Source organism: Cibotium barometz, chromosome 50 (assembly GCF_041138505.1).
Source record: "Cibotium barometz isolate CiBa-2024 chromosome 50, ASM4113850v1, whole genome shotgun sequence".
Classification (NCBI taxonomy): domain Eukaryota; kingdom Viridiplantae; phylum Streptophyta; class Polypodiopsida; order Cyatheales; family Cibotiaceae; genus Cibotium; species Cibotium barometz.
The window spans coordinates 3,697,357-3,719,429 of record NC_141095.1 but is presented as its reverse complement, the minus strand read 5'-3'; the positions used below and the strand labels follow the sequence as shown (position 1 = coordinate 3,719,429).

At 44.7% G+C, this 22,073-nt stretch overlaps 1 protein-coding gene across 3 annotated transcripts in view; it reads right to left on the bottom strand.

The window, feature by feature from the left end:
• Positions 1-6,125: 6,125 nt before the first annotated feature.
• Positions 6,126-22,073, bottom strand: part of LOC147609731 (uncharacterized) — a 52,228-nt gene continuing 36,280 nt past the window's right edge. The window contains exons 6-9 of one of the 3 annotated variants that reach the window (XM_086786821.1): positions 7,169-7,231; positions 6,820-6,893; positions 6,525-6,621; positions 6,126-6,424 (exon numbers count right to left, since the gene is read on the bottom strand). In XM_086786821.1, the coding sequence (XP_086642947.1) occupies positions 6,870-6,893; positions 7,169-7,231 (87 nt within the window). In that variant the 3' untranslated portion in view covers positions 6,126-6,424; positions 6,525-6,621; positions 6,820-6,869. Of the gene's footprint in view, positions 6,448-6,524; positions 6,622-6,819; positions 6,894-7,168; positions 7,232-22,073 lie in introns of all 3 variants that reach the window. The other 2 variants (XM_086786820.1, XM_086786818.1) reach the window with 2 other exon arrangements.

Sequence of the window (22,073 nt, the reverse complement as noted above, 5' to 3'; positions counted from 1 at the left end):
ACCGAATACAGATAACCTCTTATCCCTAACATCAAATATGCCCGATGAGACAAAGGACTGTATTCAAACTTTTATAAGAGGTTGACACAAGAGATAGTTTAATGATTCCATAACCCTATTAGAATGTGATGGATGACATTTCTCTAGACTTTATTAGAGATCAAGATAATTCTATTTTATAATTTTTAAAATTTACCTTATCCATCTTATATCACAATTCTACCTCATGTAACCCTCTAGATGCTAGCATCTCTCTCTCTCTCTCTCTCTCTCTCTCTCTCTCTCTCTCTTGAAGTGCCTAAGGTCAGATGGAGAGGGACAATACTTCTCCAATGAGTTCTCTGAATTCTTGCGAAAGAATGGCATTTAGGGACAATTTACATGTAGATACACTCCACAGAAAAATGGAGTTACTGAGTGAAAAAAAAAAAGGTAACTTGCAGAGATAGCACAAGCATTGATGGCACCCCAACCTTGAAGCCATTGCAATCGCAAGCCACCACTCGACATACCAACATGGACGCTGACAAACAACAAGACAAGACCATTGCCCCATACAAGCAACCGGACCGCATATCCACCAACATTTCAAAACAAGGCTTATAAAGCACCTGGATCCATTTGGCCATGTTCAAGCTCACGGTTTACCCATGTCCAAGGCTTACATTTCAAAACAAGGCTTGAAAAGCGCTCGGATCTATTTGGCCATGTTTGAGCTCGCGGTTTACCCATGTTTTTGCTAGCTTGGGTGTCTTAAAATTCTTCAGTTCTCATGGACAACCCAACCTCACTCACACATGCCTCACCATCCAACCTCGTTACACATCAACCACCAATTCCCTATCTCACACCATGTGTAAGAGTCAAAGAAAGCAGACAAATAAGAGACAAAGAAAGCAATGTGTTGGAGTCTTCATTGGAAAAAGCTTCTACACAGGCCCACCTTTTGCCCAATGACCACTTGTAATATATACATGGTCTCTACAAGTTATATACATATAGGCATTGTTCATACATAGAATCTGCAGTGAGCCTCATTGTCGAAAACTCTCGCGGTACCTTTCTGGGGATGGCGAGCGCAAGCCTCGCCCATGGTACGAACCATCGCCTGGACTTTCTTAACCTTCCGTGGCCTCGTCTTCAACCCATCCCCCCTTACCTCTATCCCAAGTGCTAACAACGCCAAGTCCATCGAGCCACAGAGGCTCCCCAACTCCCTTGTAGATGTGGACACAACCATATGCAACTCTATTGCCATACCTCTAACAAGCTACCGCCGATCTCGACTCTCCAAGAGCACGGATATCAAGTAAATGTCGAAGAAAGCAACAAAGAGACTCAAAGAAAGCAGTTGTATTGGATAAATTTTTGTTTGGAGAAGCTTTTTATTTGGAGAAATGCACCCACACAGGCACACCTTCTATCCACTGCCATGCACGTCACCTGTAAAATTCACTATGAGCATCATAGTTTTTTTCACATCTCACATCTCACAGTATACACATATGTGTGCACCTGCAACTAACCTCATCAACGCCAACCCTCCAGGTACATTTCCAGGTAGGGGAACCATGGTGGCCACAAGCTTGGAGAATCCTTGATCTTGTGGGTACCTCTAACAAGCTTCCAAGCGTATATCCTCTGCTTCGACTCTAATTCAACACCAACAAGACCTCGATATGGCCAACATATTCGTCAAGCGAAAGCTCAATCTCTATGAGATCCGAGCATAATACCCTATCGCACTAAGACATCTTAGAGTTCTGTCCACCAATACAAATAATTACATGGTGGTGTACTGCCAATCACAGGGCGGAGACCGCTTCTCCCAACTACCTCATGTTGAAGGGTCCACACTTTCACACAACCACCGAGGGGCACCGAGGGGCTAGCATAAAGAACCTCTACATTGCCTATCACTTCCCATGCTGCCTTAAAAAGATGCATACCGTTGGGACTACCCAAAGCTTCTACCACTTTTTCTTACATTCGACAGATTAGTCCCGAACTATACCAGTTAAGCTTGGCCGCTTCCGACAGCAGTTTCACCACTGACTTGGGTGATACAAGGACACAGTCACCATTAGGAAGGAGGGTATATTAACCACTCCGTTCATTAACATCGTTTCGTTCGCTCGACCTATCATAAGGCGTTTTGTCATCTTACCCATACAGGACACTTAACTTTTGTAAGACAGCACTAGAATATATAAAAAAGAGGACCCCGATACTACGTAGGCCTTACATGTACACGTACTGAAAATATTGGTGCAACATGACCAGAGATACTCGAGGAATGTGTCCCAGATCTCCCCATCCAACGATAGTACCATCCTCCTCCATTATTGAGTGTAGAGCTGCGATGGCATCCCTTGCTTGGAAAGTGGCCTCTCTATGGTGGCGGTGTGTGTGCTGGATCTGTAGTAGCTGATAGGTGGAAGGCCCGGATTCCCAGATGCGCGGGTGTCTGGCTATCAGGAGAGGGATCATGCGGCATTCTCACTAGTGATGCCATGGGTGTGGATCCAAAGGATCCCGCAAGCAGGTGGGGTGTAGTCTTTGACTTGTATATGATTATTTGGACTTTGTAAAGCATGAATGGTACTCAAGTGTGTGTGTGTGTGTGTGTGTGAGAGAGAGAGAGAGAGAGAGAGAGAGAGAGTTTTATTAACATCTGTAAGTGGCCAAAGGGTCCATAATACCATTACTGTTTAGAATATATCCATGAGGTGACTGTAAGATAAACCATGTAGCTAAGAAGAACAACACATCCATTTACATCTACGCAAGGCCCGGAGGATTCAAAATGTTAGTACATGCGATTGTTGGTGTTGCATCTATCGGAAAACTGCACAGATAAAGAGAGAGAGAATTCAATAAAGGCCTGAGGGATTCAAAAGGCAGTATATGTGATTGTTGGTGTTGCATCTGTCACCTTCTCCACTACACCAACAATCACCTTCTCCATTGCTTATGGGAATCTCAAACGAGAGCTACCCCTCTTGTAGCATTGGCCTCTTGCTTGCTTGTCAGATGGCTCTAACCTTACTTAGTTTTGCTCCTTCTAGTATGGGTTGGGTAAGCTCTTCAGCAATCTACCTTTGGATAGTCCCTTGTATGTTTAAGAGTTTTCCTCTTTGGGTTTGAACGTGATGATTGCATTCAGCTCGTGGCATATCAGCATCGATGGCATCTAAGTGCCATGCGATTGTTGGTGTAATTTTCAAATCTTTCTTTGATGCCCTCAAGTAGTCCTTTTGGCCCCCACTTTTGAGTGCGAGTGACATTGGCTGCCTTCATGTACATGTGACAAACAAAGTGAAAATTTAGGCACCCAAAGGTTATAAAACTTCAAAGTTCCACGGTGTGTTTTGGAGTTCTCACTTGGTTTGAGCCATACCTTAATGAGGCTTTTGCTTTGAATTGGAATGAACTATGTTTAAACTTTGTTGTTGTACTACATGGAGCTTGACATTTTACTTCTTGATTGTGATTGTTATTGATTGCTACAAGTTCTTGAAAGTGAAAGCTATTGCAATTGCTTGTGTGTGCGTGTGTGTGTGTGTGTGTGTGTGTGTGTGTGTGTGTGTGTGAGAGAGAGAGAGAGAGAGGGAGATGAAAATGAAATGATATATTAACGTCTTCAAAAGGCCAAAATGACCTATGAGACCAAAAAGGTTACAACAATTGGTGGATCTGATACAATGTCTGTGTAAGAAAAGCTAAAACAACTAAACAACTAACTAAAACTGAAACAACTATGAGGAAAAGTAAGGTACTAGGAGCTCCTAATGGATAACATATGGGAAGGAAAACTCCAGCAACAAAGGTAAGCATCATATACATCACTATCCAAAGATGTCTCTCATCGGTCGATGGTGGATATCCTCAATGTCCTCCATGGTGAGTACTCTGACCGGACCTCTCCCATGCCGTCGTGCTAGTATGGTCTTGATCCTCTGTTGTAGTCTCTACCGGTGTCGGGATGGGCCTCTCATCTTGGGGCGCTTGGACCGCCCCAGCTCCATAGCCCGATCAATCAGTGTACCTCTGGTGCGACTATACTCTGAGGCTAGCTGCAATGCCTGCTCGCCTGACTGCTCAATCTCTAGTCGAAAGAAGTCTATAATCTACCTCTGTAGGTGTCTTTCCCTCTCTAATCCCCTCCCGAGAGAGAGAGAGAGAGAGAGAGAGAGAGAGAGAGAGATTAATGTTTACAAAAGACCTGAAAGGCCTATGAGATCATGAATAGTATAATGATACCATGGGTATATAGTGGCATAAAAATTTTAAAAAAGGAGATGAAAGCTGAAAACTGAATCGTGAATCTATGAGCCTCTTGATGGCAGATGTAGCTATGGTAAGGCCATGCCATTCATTGGAGAATCTCATGGATCTGTTTATGTGGTGGATATCCTCGTTACGAATGTTAGTTAAGCGGGTGGGGAATAGCCCATGAGAACAATGATGATAAAATAAATGTAATATGGAAACCCACAACAAATCATAATGTAAATGAAAAGGGAAAATAAACAAGAAAGCTTTGTAGATAGTGATGGATATTGAAGGTGCCACATGTTAAATCTCTTACAAGATCATACCACATTGGACCATATTATGAAGCAAAGCATTGAGGAATAAAAGTTATGAGATGGAGATCAAGGAGCATGCCTTGTTTAGCATAAAAGTAGATTAGAGGCCATTTTCATCACTTATTCAAGAGTAATTTTGGTCATGTTAACCAAGTAAAGATTAGGTGCTTCACAAATGCATGGCACTAAGTTGCATGAAATATGAAATCATAGCAAAGGACTCACAAGGCATTATAGCTAAATGTAGACAATTCTCATCTACTTTCAACCCTTTGGCAAGCACAAAGCTAGATAGCCACACTATGAGTATATGTAAAGAACACAGTAAGACCCTAGCCAGAGGAGTCAACAATAGAATTAGATCCCATTGGACAACCTCAAAACACACAAATGCATCAAAGAGCTAGACCTCAATAGTCTACCGCAACACTACTAGAGGACACATTCTTTGTCCTTCTGCAAAAGAAGAAGGCTAAGGACTATTTTTAAATTTACCTCATTCATGAGTTTATATCCTCCTCATGTCTCAATTACAAATGATTCTTAAAGCTTATGGTGTAATTCACGTTTGCTTAGTCACCAAGATATGCATCTACCATTGATCCAAATATATTCGTTGGTCTTGAGATGGCAAACAATGATTGTTCAAGTTAAGAGCTTACCTTAGCCTTCCCAAAGCATGTGTTGTTAGGTTTTGTCTTAGAGCTGCAATCTGCAACTTCTCATGTGGGTGGCTGTCGCGTCCTCACTTCATTGTCACACCGGAATGCTTCTTGCCCAAAGGGGTGAAGGGACAGCTCTCTATACCAGGAGGTAACAAGAGATCCATCTTCATTATGTTTCTCTCTCACAAAAGGTAGGAGAACATGAATGTAATGCAAGAAAAAAACCTACAATCAAACCTATGCATCCATCCATCAAGCAAGCAACATCCAATAGCATGCAAGCTAGCAAGCAAGCAAGAAGAGGGAAGGATAGCTCACAAGAAAACTATTGCAAGGGAATAATAGCAAGCAAGATTCAATAGCAAGCGAGCGAGCAAGCAAGAAGAGGAAAGAAGGATAGCTCACAAGAAAACTATTTCAAGGGAATGATTGTTCGTTACTTATGGTCAAAAATGACTGATATACAAGTGACTAGTTTTCACACTATAGATTGATCAAACTAAAGAAATGGTTTGGTCTCTATTACTAGCCTTAAGCAACTATGTACACTAAGTCTGTATACTTTCTTATTTGACATTAATCTTACGGTAAGACTGAAAAAATTCAGTACTATTTGTTTCCACCATGTTCACAATCTACACATGGAACTCTTTAAACACATGTTGGTCTGATAGACCCATTGGGCCTTTTGAAGATGTTAATAAAATCTTTCTTTCCCTCTCTCTCTCTCTCTCTCAGGTAAGCATGCACGCTCATCTGTACTCTATAAAAGCATTATCATACCAAAGCATAAAAGCCTATTAGTTAGGCCTTATTGCATAAGGGCCTGCATTAGTTTATTATGCTCTACATCAACCCCCTGCCGTTCACAATATGATTGTGATTTACCATCTCAAAGCAAAAACCCAGTGATAAAATCGTTCCTCAAGAGTAAAGACCATTACAAAGACTATATGAACTGGACAGTAGTACAGAACTTGGAGCAAAATCATCAGCCTCATTTTTCCATCTTCAAAATTTTCACGCAAAACCTCTAGCATAATAGTTATTGTTTTGCAACAATATACATTTTTGAGCCAAGCTTAGCAAGTACATGTCATGGAAACTCTAGTAGCTTGTAAGGGCCTCCCATTTCGGCGAAGGGTAACGGAATCCTTGAGCACATGCCTGCAAATCATGCACCATCAGAACTAAATGAAAGCAAGCCAGTATGCTAGAGTTTATGACAGCCCAAATCACCAAAAGAAAAGAAAATTATAACCCATACGATCTTTGTTGAGAGTGGTTTTCGCTCAAGTCCAGAGCATGTATTGTGGATGCTTAAATTGATTTTCACGAGGCCCTTGATGTCTACTTTCAAGTTTCTGATAAAGACATTAAATCAAAAAATATTTAGCCTTGGCATAAAAGTTATGTGAGAATGTGTGTAAGCTTTCACAAAAGTCTGACACACGTGCTCTTGAGATCAATAGTCTTTACACAAAGACGATAAAAAAGTAAAAGCAGACTAGCAACATCGGATTTCACAAACATGACTCATTTAGCAAGGACTTCAAGATCACCTGTGTCATACTCGCTCCTGCTGTTAATCATGGTTTGATTCTTCCCCTTCCTAAGTCCCTTGCCTGTTAAGAACCTAAAAATGTTCATCGTAGTTAATACCTACAACTAAAAACATTAAAAACGAAGGTAATATAATACACTACATTCAAGTATAATATAGTATAACGTGATGTGAGTTCAGGGGTGTGTAGCCTGGCGATAGAGCGATTGAACTTGCAAGGTGGGAACCCAGGTTTGAATCTCACCAGGCCACACCTGCTGGATGCTTAATAAATAAATGCACGCACACACACACACACACCAAAACACATACATATCACAAAGGCAAAAACTTTAATAAATAGATACCTCCCTTGGTTGAATATCTGGCTTTGATTGCATCCGCTGTAAGATTTCTTCAGTTGACAACTCCTAAATGTTTTAAAATCAACAAGTTTCAAAATAAACAATGTGTAGAGAACCCATAGCAGTCATTGAGCAATGATATGGAGATATACATTTTTCACATGTATCCAAAAATGCCTTTTGTCATCATCATTGTACATGTAGCTAGTTGTTTATCTTTTCTTTTCCATCATCAAGTTCGAGTTCTCATAAAACTATTGAAGACCATTCAAAAAAGATTCTCTCTCTCTCTCTCTCTCTCTCTCTCTCTCTCTCTCTCGCATCAATCACATGGATCCCCACAAGTCATAGTAACATGGGACGGGGAACGTAACGGGGAACAGGGACGGGGATTCCTGGGAACCGGGATGGGGAACGGGGGACGGCATGGGACGGCATACAAAATATGCAATTTTAAGTAAGCACTCATTCAAGAAACTTAACAATACTAAAACAAAGTCACTTTACACTTCCAAAGCATCAATATTAAGTCATACTAGCAAAAAAATGTGTGTTACAAAAAAGGAGATCGGGGACCCAAGACCCAGTTGTCAAAGGCTAAAGCAAAAGACAAGGGCAAAGACCTAGGCCCTAACCACGTAAGTGGCATACAAAACAGAGACTATCACTAGAGTAGTACATATGTCAAAAAGCCTCAAGGGGCATGTGAAGTGCTGGCCTCACGATCATGCCTGCACGCTCCATAGAGATGTTCTCCACTTGCTCCCCCCACTCTCATCATCTTGAGACATCTCCCACTCGGTAAATGCATCACCCTTTGCAGTTGCACTCTTGCAAAGCATTCACAAGTTTGCACTCACAAAGACTAGATCATTTGCACGTTCCAAGACGGTTCCTCTTCTTCGATGCAATGTGACTGTATGAGCTCCAAAGTTGCCCTAGGCAAGAGGAACTCACTGCCTGGCTGAGAATGCAGATGGCTATCCATCCGAACCAAAATCTTCTGTCATGGCCCTGTGAAAATGGAACAGCACAAGTGTGGGCATGGTGGTTGCAGAGTCAGAATATTGAATGATTCACATGGGGGGTGCCCGGACAGAGTTAAAGATGTGTGGACATCCCTAGGTGTGAAGGGGGGAACTAGAACATTAAACTTTTAATGTTTATTAAAGTTGCCCCTAGGCCTTAGTGGCCCTAGGGAACTTTTAAAGTTTGGGGGCCCTAGGATTTTTATGGGGAGGAGGCCACTCCACTTTTGGAGTGTGTGCTTCTCTCTCCTCCCTCTCTCTCTTCTTTTTGGGAAAAAGGAGTCGTGGAGCTTTCATGCGCTGGGGTACATGCGTGGAAAAGCTGAAGAGAAGAGGTCGACTGCTGATTAGGGCTGCTGCTGCTGTTTTCTGTGTGCTGTGTGCTGGAGCAGGCCGTACAACAGCCGTACAGCTCTGTACGACAGCAGATACTGCTGAGGACAGGCAGCGTTGAGCTGTGGGAAGCTGTAGCAGGTGACTATCATCAGGTGGCTGCTGGTCCTGGTACAGGCCGTATAGCCCTGTACGACTGCCGTACAGTGTACGGACAGGGCTGACACAGGCTGCGCTGAGCAGAGCTGCTGCAGGCGGCGTTGGACAGGTGCTGGACAGATCTGGCTGCGCAGATTCAGGGGAGCACAGGTGCAGACAGCAGGCGGCGCTTGCAAGTACAACTCCTGGCACGTATCACGAGGTAGTACAGACGGGTACGGGGCTGTTTTACAGATCCGTACATTCAAAGACAGCATAAAAGTGAACACAAGGAGGAGGGTACAGACAAGTACGTGCATGCGTGTGAAGCAGGGTTGTGGAAACAAGTGCCTGCAAGTACAGATTGGTACCGTTGCTTCCTCCAGTGCTGTTTCACAAGCTGAATTTGGTAAGCTCCGCTTCTGTTCATCTATCTCTCTTTCTACTGCTTGATGTCTGTTGCAGATATGAGTTATCTACCCCTTGTGAGAGGAGGGGTATGGCAAATCGACAAGGGTTGAGACAGAGTTTGGACAGTACATGTATGTATGAGCTGAGATGTTGTATCATGCACTTGAGTTATGCCAGATGTATGCTCATGGCTGCCCTGCTTAGTGGCCTTGGCTGATCAGAGGGAGGCACAGTGTGTTATTGTGAAACACAGATCTGTGTGCATAGATCCTCTGTGCTAAGAGGTATTGTGGGCCGTCAGATTGGACATACAGGTGTAATCTCTTGGCTGATTTTTGTTGTACTCAGCCATTCATATTTTTGGAATTGAATAAAGAAATACCGCAAGGGGCGCCAAGCTTTGGGGCCAACAGGTGTCACTTTGTTTTCAGATTTGGACACTCTAGCTCCAATCTGTTTTGTTTTCATATCTAGACTACAAGTGGACGGGTGACTGCTAGTCTACCGCACTCTGGTTTCTATCAGAGGCCGGTTTCATCTTCCCACCACAAAACAACCCCAACTTTGAAGCGATCATCCTGCGCATCCATGTCTCCATAAGAACCCTGAAAGCTCCTATACCTGGCCAACTGGTCACGAATCTTCCGCCTAACATTTGGGTCAGGCACAAGTCGAGTCAAGACAAGTCTCCATAGCTCGCTCACCTTTACATCACTTTCTTGTCCTTTACCCTGAAACTCAGGGTCCACCACATAGGCTGCTGCATGCAAAGGAGAGGAGTAGGAGTTCCACCTACACACACATAGGGCACGGATCTCCTCGTACCTGTCCTCATCTGGCTCCAAATCCCTCAGCTTCTCATGCTGTCCATAGCCTCATATACCTTGCCGATGCATGGCTTCATACCATCCACAAGCCTCATCAAGTGGACAATAGGTTGAACCATAGAATCAAATCAATGCAAATTCACTTTTTCCCAAAAATCAGGGCTCTCTACTTTTTCCTTGCATAGAGCTCCTGTCTCAGTGGAAGCCAATGGTGAAGAAGTGAACTCGTCTCACTAATGAACAACTGTCTCAATGCACTACACTCTTTCAATCGATGAAGCATCAAGAAGTTGTAGGCAAACCTTGTATCTGAGTATTTGAGGAGCTGACGGCTAGATTTTTTGGAGAATTCATGGCGTAGGAACTGATGGTTTGTGGCAAATGTCACTATTTGGCTACCCACTTGGATGATAGGCCGGATCCATGGCAAGTCCCCAATATCCTTCAAGAGATTATTTAAGCAATGTGCCATGCAAAATGACACGGTGATGTTGGGGTACATGCTCTCAATGATCGCTCCGGCTGCCCTGTTTGAAGCCTCCCCATCAGCAACAAAGCCCACAACTAGGTCTGGGCCAATGATCTCTATGCCACTAGCCCACTCTGCTGCTAGCACATCAGTACTCTTCCCGGTCCCAGAAGCATCATGTGAGGCGATGAAGTACATCTCACCGCGGGAATATGCGACATGGCCATGGATGGACCTCTTCCATGTATCACTCCATCCATGGATGGACCTCTTCCATGTATCACTCCATCCATCGGCTATCAGGGACACTCCATTCCTTGCCCATCGTTGCTTCGTGTTTTCTGTTGCTTGCTCCACAAGCCTCTTCTCCTTCTCTAGCAATGTGGTGCGCAAGGACTCCGATGATGGGGGCGTATAGTTTGGACCATACTCCCCTATCTTCTTCACCATGATTTGAAGTAGTCCGATCTATCCACAAAAAATGAATAATTTAATAACCGATCAACTTCAAAGTTCAAAGTTCAAGTAACTTGTAAGAGGAACATTGTAAAATGATAGATCTTAAGCTAGCCATCTTACTTCTTGATTACCTAGCAGCACCACGGAAAGCAATGTGGTCATGAAAGAAGAAGCGGGCTATGGCCGTATCCACCTCTTCCTTCTTCTTGGGGTCCCAACTACCCTCAAGAGTACTTTGTCGGCGTGAGTGTGTGGATGCGGTCGGCATGGAGAAGGATGGTGTTGGGGCCCGTTCTTGTGGGGCGGGTGATGCGCCCGCGGGTGTCAATGAAGTGGATGCACATGGGGATGCCGAACCTTGGGATGGCCTCACTAGTGTTGCGGGATCCACGGCCACATGCAGCACTCTCCTCCTTGAAAGCAAGGCCTCATGTGCGGCAACACGTTCAAGAAGCCTCCTCCTCGTCTCCGGTGTGACCTGATCACAAAATCGCACCTCATGACCGGGCTCATGCAAGAGGTGAGCTCTCACTTTATCCGCCCCACCCGTTCGCCTATATGGACATAGCTTGCAGGACCTTGGGCGAGAACCTCCTCCACTTCCCGGATGATCGGAGTTGACCTCTTCCCACCAAGACCAACCTTTGGTCCTCCTTTATTCGTATTGGCACCGCCGGAACGAGGTGCGGGGGATGGTCGCGATGAAGATGCCATGGAGGCAAGACTCAAGTGCCAAGGAGGCTTGAGCAATGGAGGTGAGTGTATCAGTGGATAGACAAGTTGTCATTTTCTGTGACAACATTAGCAGTATACAGTTGGCCAGGAACCCAATTTTTCAAGAGGTGAGTGTAGGAGAGCAACAAGAGTACAAGTGACAACTTGAAATTACAACTTGCCCCATGCCACTTGAGCCTTGAGGCTGAGGAGAGCTAGAGCCTTGCCGGGTTGCCCAATGCCCACTTGAGTCTTGAGCCTTGAAAGTTGAGGAGCGTTGAGCCAATGAGCTTCCCACTTGAGCCTTGAAAGTTGAGGATCCTTGAGCCTTGAGGCTTGAGCTTGAGCCTTGCTTGAGCCTTGAGGAGTGTTGCAAGTGCCAAGAGGCAAGAGCTAAGAGGCTAGAGCAAGTGCCAAGGAGGCCCGAGGTGAGTCTTGAAGACTTGAAGACTTGAAAGTCGAAGTTCCTATAGCATGTGTCAATGGGGACTCTTCTTATAGCCATGGGCCAAGTGGGGAGGGCTGCTCAACGACTAGGCGCCCAATGGCTACAAGGCGCCCAACGGTTACAGGGCGCAATGGCAGACTGGTCAACGCTGCACAACGGTCATCTGACCGTCCCGTCCCGTCCCACACGAATCGCCGGAATCGCCGTTCCCTTGTTTCAGCGTGGGCTCACACGTCCCTTGGCCGTCCCTTGGCCGTCCCCTGGCCGTTTCCGTTCCCGCACGTTATGGGACGGCGTTCCCCCATCCCAGGGGTCCGTCCCCCACGTCCCCTATGACTATGCCACAAGTACCCGAGGCTTGCCCTAGAATCTTCAAGACAGCCCATTGCATATGGATCACACCTCCAGAGCTCCCCATGAAGATGCACATCTACAGAGATCATTTCCTCACACTCATTGAGGATGGATTCATCGAGCAGCCGGGCTACTTGAGTGTTCACATGTCCCATGCCATGGGGATTGCGATTGGCCAAAAACGGGTTTTGGTCTCATAGGCCCATTGCGTCTTTAGTAGACGCTTAATATCTCTCTCTCTCTCTCTCTCTCTCTCTCTCTCTCTCTCTCTATATATATATATATATATATATATATATATATATATATATATATAACCCCCAAGCTCCACATTGTATGCTATCTTCTTTCTGTCACGTCTATCACCATTTCTCTCTTGAGAGTGCTTGCTACTATTCATTCTATGTGTGTTCTTGTCTGTGTGCAACCCTAACCCTAACAGTGGTATCAGAACAAGGTTGCCCACCTACTGCACACGAGGTTCCTCTTCCCGGAAGTTCCGTCCATCGCCCAGTTCTACAGTTCCGTCACCGATCAGCTGCCGCGCAGTTTTGCCCAAAGGCATTCCCATCCATAGTTTTTCCATACGGCAACCATACGGCAAATGCATACAGGTATGGAAGTACGAAAAAAGTACGCCGTCGTCACACCCCCAAGAAATTCCATACGTTGGATACCATACAGCACCCTAAATTTAAGGAAAAACATGCTACATATGACAAAAAACCAAAGAAACTTGAAACTGCAAAGATTTTGGGATTAGAAAAAACATAAATGATGTAGAGCCAGAATCCAAACTCCGGACTTTATATTACTGTAACTTGTTTACATCATACATGTATGATCAATGATGTATCATGTAACATGTTACAAAAGTAGGGACTAGGGAGTGTGGAGTGGACAAATGCCAAAACCGGTCACTTGTAGGCATAGTTTTTTCATACGGCAACCATACGACATACGTGTATGAGTCTGGAACTATGAAATAAGTATGGTTCAAACCTTGGAGAAATTCCATACGTGGAATTTCATACTTGATTCTTAAATTAAAGGGTAGACGTGCCATTTTCAAAGAAGTGAACCATGAGAGACTTAAAGTATGTGAAAGCCATGATAGATGGTCTATCATGGTTTTCACAAATTGACCATGTTTCATCCGTCATGACTTTCACACATTGACAATTAATCTCTATGTCTAGAGAAGATGCAAAACATTTTCTTTTTTGGCTGGAGTATGAAAAGTTTTTCCATACGTGACCATACGCATACGGGTATGGAAGTATGGAATATTTTCCATACGAGTATGAAAAAAACTATGTTCCCATCCACCAGATCCTGCTCTTCAGCGCCGCTGCCCATCCTGGCGCTCAGCCCCTTGCAGCCTCCAATCCAGGTGGCACTAGTGCTGAGGGCTCCACCACCGCCTGGCAAAGCTCATGTGGCATTTGACAGAATTGAGTTTTTTTTGGGTGCAACTAGTCGCCATCGCATGGTCCAGCCCATCTCCCACGTGTGCGCCACCGCCAACTACCGCCCCACACCTGCAGCTTCACATGTCACAGCTGCCCACCGTCTGCCGCCCCCGATACACCTGCAGCTTCGCGCGTGCGCCGACGCCAACTTCACATCACCGTCTGCATCTTCACTGTTCCACTTGGAGAGTCCCACCATCAATCGTTGCAGATGGTGACCCACGTCAGCAGCTCGTGCGCCGCCGACCCCTGCACGCCTTGCCCATCTTCAGTCCACTGCCTGTAGCAAGCAAGCTAGCTTGTACAGCAACACATGCCCCTCTCCAAAATCAGCATTCCAACCATTCAGGGTAACATCTCGATGTAGGATTAAGGGAAAATTTGGGGATTTTTCAAAATTTGCACAATTGCAATTAAAGGACAGAAATTTGGGGCTTTCCTAAAATCAATGCTTAATTGCACAATTAAAGCTCATTGGTACACAGATTGTTGGGGCTTTTGTGAATTATGTGCAATTGACACATAAATCAACCCATTGGTGCTCAAAAATTTGGGGATTTTCAGCATTGCTTATCTACAGCCTTGTATTCAGGGCAAAACATTTGCGCAGGACCTTCAAGTTGCCTAGCATTGCACTCCAGTGCGTTTGGGATTTTGCCTGCAAGTGCTTTTTACAACATATTTGGTTGCACGTGTTTGCATCTCTCAGTAAAGAGATTTCAGCAAATGGCTAGAAATACGACCGATATATTCGGGGTTTTGTCCCAAGAGGACAAATTGGATGGCAGTAATTACTCCCTATGGAGTTTCATGGTCCGAAATCTTCTTGTGGCCATAGTTGTTTCCGTACGCCGTACGACCCCTTTTCGTACGGAATACCGTACGGTACCGTACCGTCGACAGGCCTGTTTCTTGACCGTTGGCGCTACGCACAGTTTTCGCCGTTTTCGCCCGTTTTCTAGCCGTTTGCATGCCGTTTTCTGCCCGTTAGATTCCTGTTTGCAGACTGCCCGCAGCCCGTTTAGAGCCGTTCGGGACTTTGGATGCTTGGCGGCTGGCCTTGTGAGTTGTTACTTGCCAATGGCCATATGGGCCAGGCCGCCTATAGCCTATAGGGCCTACAACCGCCTACTAGCCATTGGCCAAGCCGCCTAGGCTATGTTACATGCATAGTTTAACTACATGTAACTTACATGTAGTTACAACTTACTACTAGGTTCTAACTAGTATGGGCCATGCCACATTGCATGTGCTACCTATTTAAAGCTCTCCATCTATGATCTCTCTCAAGCTCTCAAGCTTGAAGCTCTCTCTCTCTCTCTCTCTCGCTCTCTCTTTGCCCCCCTCTCTATCCTTTATTCCTCTATCTTCAAGGCTCCATAATCCATTGCCCAAGGCTCAGGCATCCCTCCTCCCCCTCTCTATACTCCTCTCTCTCAAGCCGCTTCTCTCTTCGTCAATCACAATGACGAGAGACATGAATGAATCTTTCATATTGCATGCCATCCATGTCTCACAAGCCGCCGGAAAATCAAAATGCTATAGGTGGACATGCAAGTATTGTGGCAAGGCTTATGTGAGCGGCCTCACTAGGCTTCGGGAGCACATTGCAAAGGTGGGCGGGACAAGTGGCGCCATGCAAGGAAGTGCCTCAAAATATTGCCGATGAGATGTTTAGAGCTGTTAGGGGTGTCAACCGCCCAACTAGGAACTCAAGCGCCCATGATGAGGTCATTTCTCCACCACGAGATACTTCCTCTCCCGCCATCTCCGCCTCTGCCGGTGCCTCCGCCTCCGCAAAGAAGCCAAGGTCCAACCAAGGCACAAGCCACCTCCATCGTCACCTTTTTCATCTCAAAGGTGAAGGTGCTTGCCATGTTCCGTGCACATAGCACCCTTGAGCTAAAGAAGCCTTCCACCACACGCTTCACATACATGTGGCTTCTCTTGGAGAGGCTATATGATGTGAAGACACCTCTTCGCCAAACAGTGGTCGGCCCGGAGTGGATGGAATGGGATGAGAGAGAGACGAGTGAGGCAAAAGACATGCAAAAATTGTGCTTGCATGGGGATTTTTGGGCCGAGGTGCAGAGCATTGTCATTGCCATAACCCCCTTCTATAGGGTTTTGCGCATGACCGACATGGAGGGAGCTACCTTGGGCCTCTTGGTCCACTTCATGCGAGATGCTACTGCCGAGTTGCGTGCTTGTTCTTCCCTCGATGAGGACAAGCGTGAAGATCTTTTGCACATTGTGGATAGGAGATGGAGGTGAATGCGGCGACCTATCCATGGTCTTGCCGCCTTGCTATATCCGGCCTACAAATCAGCCGCCCTCTTCACCGACATTGAGTTGCTAGAGGGCCGCAATGCCTTCTTGCCTAAGGCATTGCCAGAGGAGTTCCATGGGAAGTTCTTGGAAGAGCTCATTAGCTACAATGACCAGAGGGGGGGAGCTGCACTTGCATCACCGCCTACTTGGAAAAGGGAGTATCTTGTGAAACCCATTTTTTGGTGGGAGACATTTGGCTACACGCTCAGCCGCCTCCAAAGGTGGCTTTGAGACTCTTGGCTCAAGATTGTTTTTCGGGTGCATGTGAGAGAAATTGAAGCACCTACTCTCTCATACACACGAAGCTCCGCAATCGCTTGAGCACACGGTAGTTAGAGCGGCTAGTGTATTACCGCACTAACTTGCGCATGTTGCGTGCCATGCACAAGATGGGCTCGGCTAGACAAGTATAGCTTTTAACTTTTAAGTTACAACTTACAACTAATGACCAATTAAAAGTTAAAACTTAAGTTGTAAACTTCTAGCTTTTTGCTTTTTGAGTTCTATTTGATAATAACTATGTGTGACGTGTCAATGTGCATTATCGCTTGTAGGTCAATGTGGACGAGTTCAAGCTCACAAGCAACTCTCTCAAGAGTATCAACAAGGAGGTAGATGAGGAGGAGGAGAGACTGTATGCGGAGCTCTATGCAGAGCTCGAGGAGATTGATCAACGAGTTTCTCGTACTCGTCGTGGGCGTGCAACAACTCGACCTAGTAGCACAGGAGTGCGAGTGGGCACTCGCGGCGGATGCATCTTTCATCCCGGCTCGAGTGGCGTAGTGCAAACCTACACACAAGGAGGTTCCGGTAGTTCTTCCTCCGCTCTTGCAAATGAGGATGCTCCGATTACCGTGTCACAGGTGTCACCAGCCTGGACATTTCCCAGTATGAAAGGGGTCTGGTGGACTCCAGGATGTCTAACCTACACACAACGAGGTTGCGGTAGTTCTTCCTCCGCTCTTGCAAATGAGGATGCTCCGATTACCGTGTCACAGGTGTCACCAGCCTGGACATTTCCCAGTATGAAAGGGGTCTGGTGGACTCCATGATGTCTAAATATTTGGAAAGTACAAGCTTTGGGAATGGGGGATTATCCTAAGGACCACACTCCTAAAATTTAGGAGAGTTGCTATTTTTGGTCCGACTCCGATGGAAATTCTGTTCGCGTCATTACATCTCGAATTAAGCAAATACCAAGAGTTAGCAAAGTGCCTATGATAGAATGTCTACCAGTTGGGATATTTTTAGAGATAAATTTTATGGAAGGACCCATCTCTTAGATTGGGACATGTGGCAAGAAAGTGGACCAAAGTGAAACAAGTGGCCTGACACTTGTTAGAAAGTGGATCAAAGTGAGATAAGTGGTCTCACACTTGTCACTTCAGCTATTGTGTGGCTCTCCACTTGTCATTGTAGCCTTCTCTTGCCATTTTAGCTCATGGGAGCCCCAAAACTATAAATTGGAGCCCTCTCTCTTAATTAATGGAGGCTCTCTTGTTGCACACTAGCCTCTACCACCGTTCATAGTTTTTTTCATACTCGTATGGAAAATATTACATACTTCCATACCCGTATGCGTATGCTCACGTATGGAAAAACTTTTCATGCTCCAGCCAAAAAAGAAAATGTTTTGCATCTTCTCTAGACATAGAGATTAATTGTCAATGTGTGAAAGTCATGACGGATGAAACATGGTCAATTTGTGAAAACCATGATAGACCATCTATCATGGCTTTTACATACTTTACGTCTCTCATGGTTCACTTCTTTGAAAATGGCACGTCTACCCTTTAATTTAAGTATGGAATTCCACATATGGAATTTCTCCAAGGTTTGAACCATACTTATTTCATAGTTCCAGACTCATACACGTATGTCGTATGATTGCCGTATGAAAAAACTATGCCTACAAGTGACCGGTTTTGGCATTTGTCCACTCCACACTCCCTAGTCCCTACTTATGTAACATGTTACATGATACATCATTGATCATACATGTATGATGTAAACAAGTTACAGTAATATAAAGTCCAGAGTTTGGATTCTGGCTCTACATCATTTATGTTTTTTCTAATCCCAAAATCTTTGCAGTTTCAAGTTTCTTTGGTTTTTTGTCATATATGGCATGTTTTTCCTTAAATTTAGGGTGTCGTACGGTATCCAACGTATGGAATTTCTTGGAGGTACTTTTTTCGTACTTCCATACCCGTATGCATTTGCCGTATCGTTGCCGTATGGAAAAACTATGCCACCGTTAGAGGCTGCCCTAATGATGGCTACTCTCTTTCTCTCTCTTGAAGGCTGCCCATGAAGAATACCGGCTATTGGGGACTATTATGGAGGCTTCCATCGCGAAGAAATACTGAAGGCAAGGGTATTTAATCATTTATTATGATTTCTAGCCATTGTACTTGTTGTACCAACCCTTGTACCTACTATACCAACCACTATACTGGCTGTACCAGTCCTTGTGCTTGTACCGGCTGTACCAGCCACTGTACCTGCTATACCAGCCATTGTACTTGCTGTACCGACTGTACCAACCATTGTACCTACTGTACCAACCACTGTACCTGATGTACCGACTGAATGGAGCGTTGTACTTACTGTACCAGCTCTATTGCATGAAGACCCGTGGTTTTTGGGAAAGAATTAGTACCCACACGGAGATATATGGATTATATTGTTGGCTCGGCATTTCTACAGCCTGTGTTCCGGCTTGGTAGCCTCGTGTTGGGCTGTGTTATGGCATTTGTATATGGATAATCCGGCATCTCCCGTGAGGAGAGTAAGGCCCTTAAAGCTTGTATATCATATTATTCTCCTTGGGTAATAAAATACTCCGCCGGGGGGGGGCATTCCGGCCTCTATGCGGTGTCACATGTGCAAGCTCCATTTTCAGCATTTGTGGATGTTTTGTCCAGTTTTTATGTTTTATGCAAAGTGATGTGGATATGTGTTAAAGGTTGTGGCCATGTTTAAATGTTTTAATATGCATTGATGGTATCAACAAGTGTGCCAAAGGCCCTAGTCCCCTGGGCACCCGCCGCAAGTTGCCCGAGTTTGATGACGAGGGCAACGTCCTTAGCAAGAGTGACTTCTGCAAGTGGCACTCTTCTGATGGAGATGATCCTAGCAAGAGCTCTGATTTTGATAGTGATCAGTTCTCCACCTAGATTCTAGCCTCAACCCTCTAGCTTCTCTTTTTTGTGCACCACTTTTTGTACTTACTAGTAACTACTATGGGACCGGGTCACCCAGCCATGGCTACATGTGCCTAGAGCGCCTCACATTGTATGACTTAGGCTTTAGCCTAACATCTATCATCTATGTATGTTTTCAACTTGGTTTTAATGGAATTTTGGTGTTTGTGTCATGTGACAACTTGTCTTCTCTTTGAAATTGAAAATACTAAAGTTTGTTAAGTATTTCTTTAAAATACCGTACGATAAGATTTTTTTTTAAATATCATACCGTATTTTTCCGTATGGTATCGTATCGTACGAACCGTACGGTATCGTACCTAATAACTATGCTTGTGGCCAAAGGATTATGGGGTTATGTGTCAGGTGAAGATGTATGCCCTGTTGACATAGCACCTAACACCCTCGCCGTGGTACTCAACAAGCTGCAATACCCACTCCTCCCTCACATGAGGGAAGAGATGAGATACTCACGATGCCCAAGAGATGGCTTTGATTGCGTTGTCAGTAAAGCGATCAAGCATACCACATATTCGGTCTTGCAGCAAGCTTGTACTTGAAACCATGTATCAAGCAAAGACTAAGGCGAGGGTTGCAATTCTCAAGAAAGAGCTTGAGAACTTGGACATAAATGAAGGTGATAGTATGGCTAATCATCTTACGAAGATCCAAGATCTTCGGGAGCAACTGCTCAATATTGATTAGGTGATTTCTGAAAAGGACTGGGTTTCCAGGACACTATAATCATTCCCAAAAATTTACTTGAACCTCCACACGGATTCAGGATAACCTTCACAATAGGCTAAAAATGATGCAGGAAAGCCCAAGAAAAAGAACAAATGTCACTACCGCAAGAAGCCAGGTCATTACTTGAATGAGTGCACAAAAAGTCTTGCAAAGGAGAAGAAAAAGGAAAGCGCAATGGCTGTAAATTCTTCTTCATCACCTGCAGGGAAAGATGATGCATCAATAAATCTTGTGCAAGATGAGTAGACTTTCGTTACTTGCAGTTATAATGCATCATCTCTCAGTGTCAATAAAAGACACAACACATGGTACTTTGACAGTGGTGCTTCTAAACACATTACCTCACAGAGGGATTTGTTTAAGAAGCTTATGGTTGCCCCTGAAGGCAAGCGAGTAACATGTGCAAACAATTCTTCTTATCCAGTTCAAGGTGTTGGTGAGGTAATCCTCACAACAACAAATGGTGCAGACTTATGTCTTCCAGATGTATTGTATGTACCAAGGATTAAGAACTTGTTGTCTGTCTCCTCTTTTCCTAAAAGAGGATATGTAGTGCGCTTTGAGGACGACAGATGCACAGTCAAAGGCCATGAACATGGCTATGCATTGGTCACTTCCGGCACATTGTACCATGGGTTATATCAGCTTGCCAGGTTTGACAGGAGAGAGCATGATGCTCATGTGGTTACCACTCTTACACCTGCCATGCACGAGGAAGAATTGTGGCATGCCAGGTTTGGGCATGTAAATTATGACAGTTTGATGCTATTGCAAAGCCATAACATGGTATAGGATATGCCTCATGTAGAACTGCCACCAAAACATGTATGTGAAGGGTGCATATTGGGTACGATGCACAGAAATGCATTCCCAAAAGATGGATCAACAAGGGCTGTCCGGAAATTACTTGTGCACAGTGATGTGTGTGGTCCTATGCGAACACCATCTTTTGGAAAGCATCTATACTTTGTAACCTTTATCGATGACTACTCCAGATTTGCTTGGGTGTATCCCTTGAAGGCAAAATCTGATGTATTTGCATGTTTTCAATATTTTGTGGCACAAGCTGAAAATCAAACAAGTTACAAAGTGCAAATCCTCCGTACAGATCTCAGGGGGAATACATGTCCATTGCTTTCAAAGCTTTTATGGCAAAAAAAGGCATAAAGCATCAATGCACGATGTCATATTCTCCTCAACAAAATGGTGTTGCTGAGAGAAAGCACAGATCCTTGATGGAAATGGCTAGATGCATGGTTAAAGACAAAGGCTTGCCTCACAAATTATGGATGGAGGGAATAATGTGTACTACACGTGTTGAATAGATGCCCTACCAAAGCATTGAGAACCATAACGCCATATGAGGCCTCGCACCTAATGTTGATCACTTTATAGAGTTTTTGGATGTATAGCTTATGCACATGTACCTCAGCAATTGAGAGGTAAGCTTGATGACAAAGCAGTTAAGTGTACATTTGTGGGTTATAGCAGTGGCAGTAAAGGCTACCGTCTCTTTAATCCTTCCACACAAAGGATTTTGGACAGCAGAGATGTTGTATTTGCTGAAAATTCAGACCAACCATGAGCTGATTTTTTTGTACACCACATTCGGGCCCACTTAACATGTTTGAAGGACTTCTCCCATTGGGAATTGATGGCTCAACAGATCAGCCATCAACTTTGCCTAATGGACAGCAATTGGGTGCTCAAAATCAGCCCATGAATGAGCTTATTACACCTCAAAATGTGGAGGAAGCAGTGGAGCAAGAGCCAACAACAACGGAAGAGGCTAGAGTTGTGCCTCGTTGGCTACTCCGTACTTTATAGGATAGCAAACTTTCAGCTCCACTTGGTAGCAGGACTTGGGCTAGTTCACATAATGCAAGAGAACGCGCAAATGTTGCTTGCATGAGTACACTTTGTGATGCAAATAAACCAGATTCATTTAAAGAGGCTCATGAGGATGAGCAT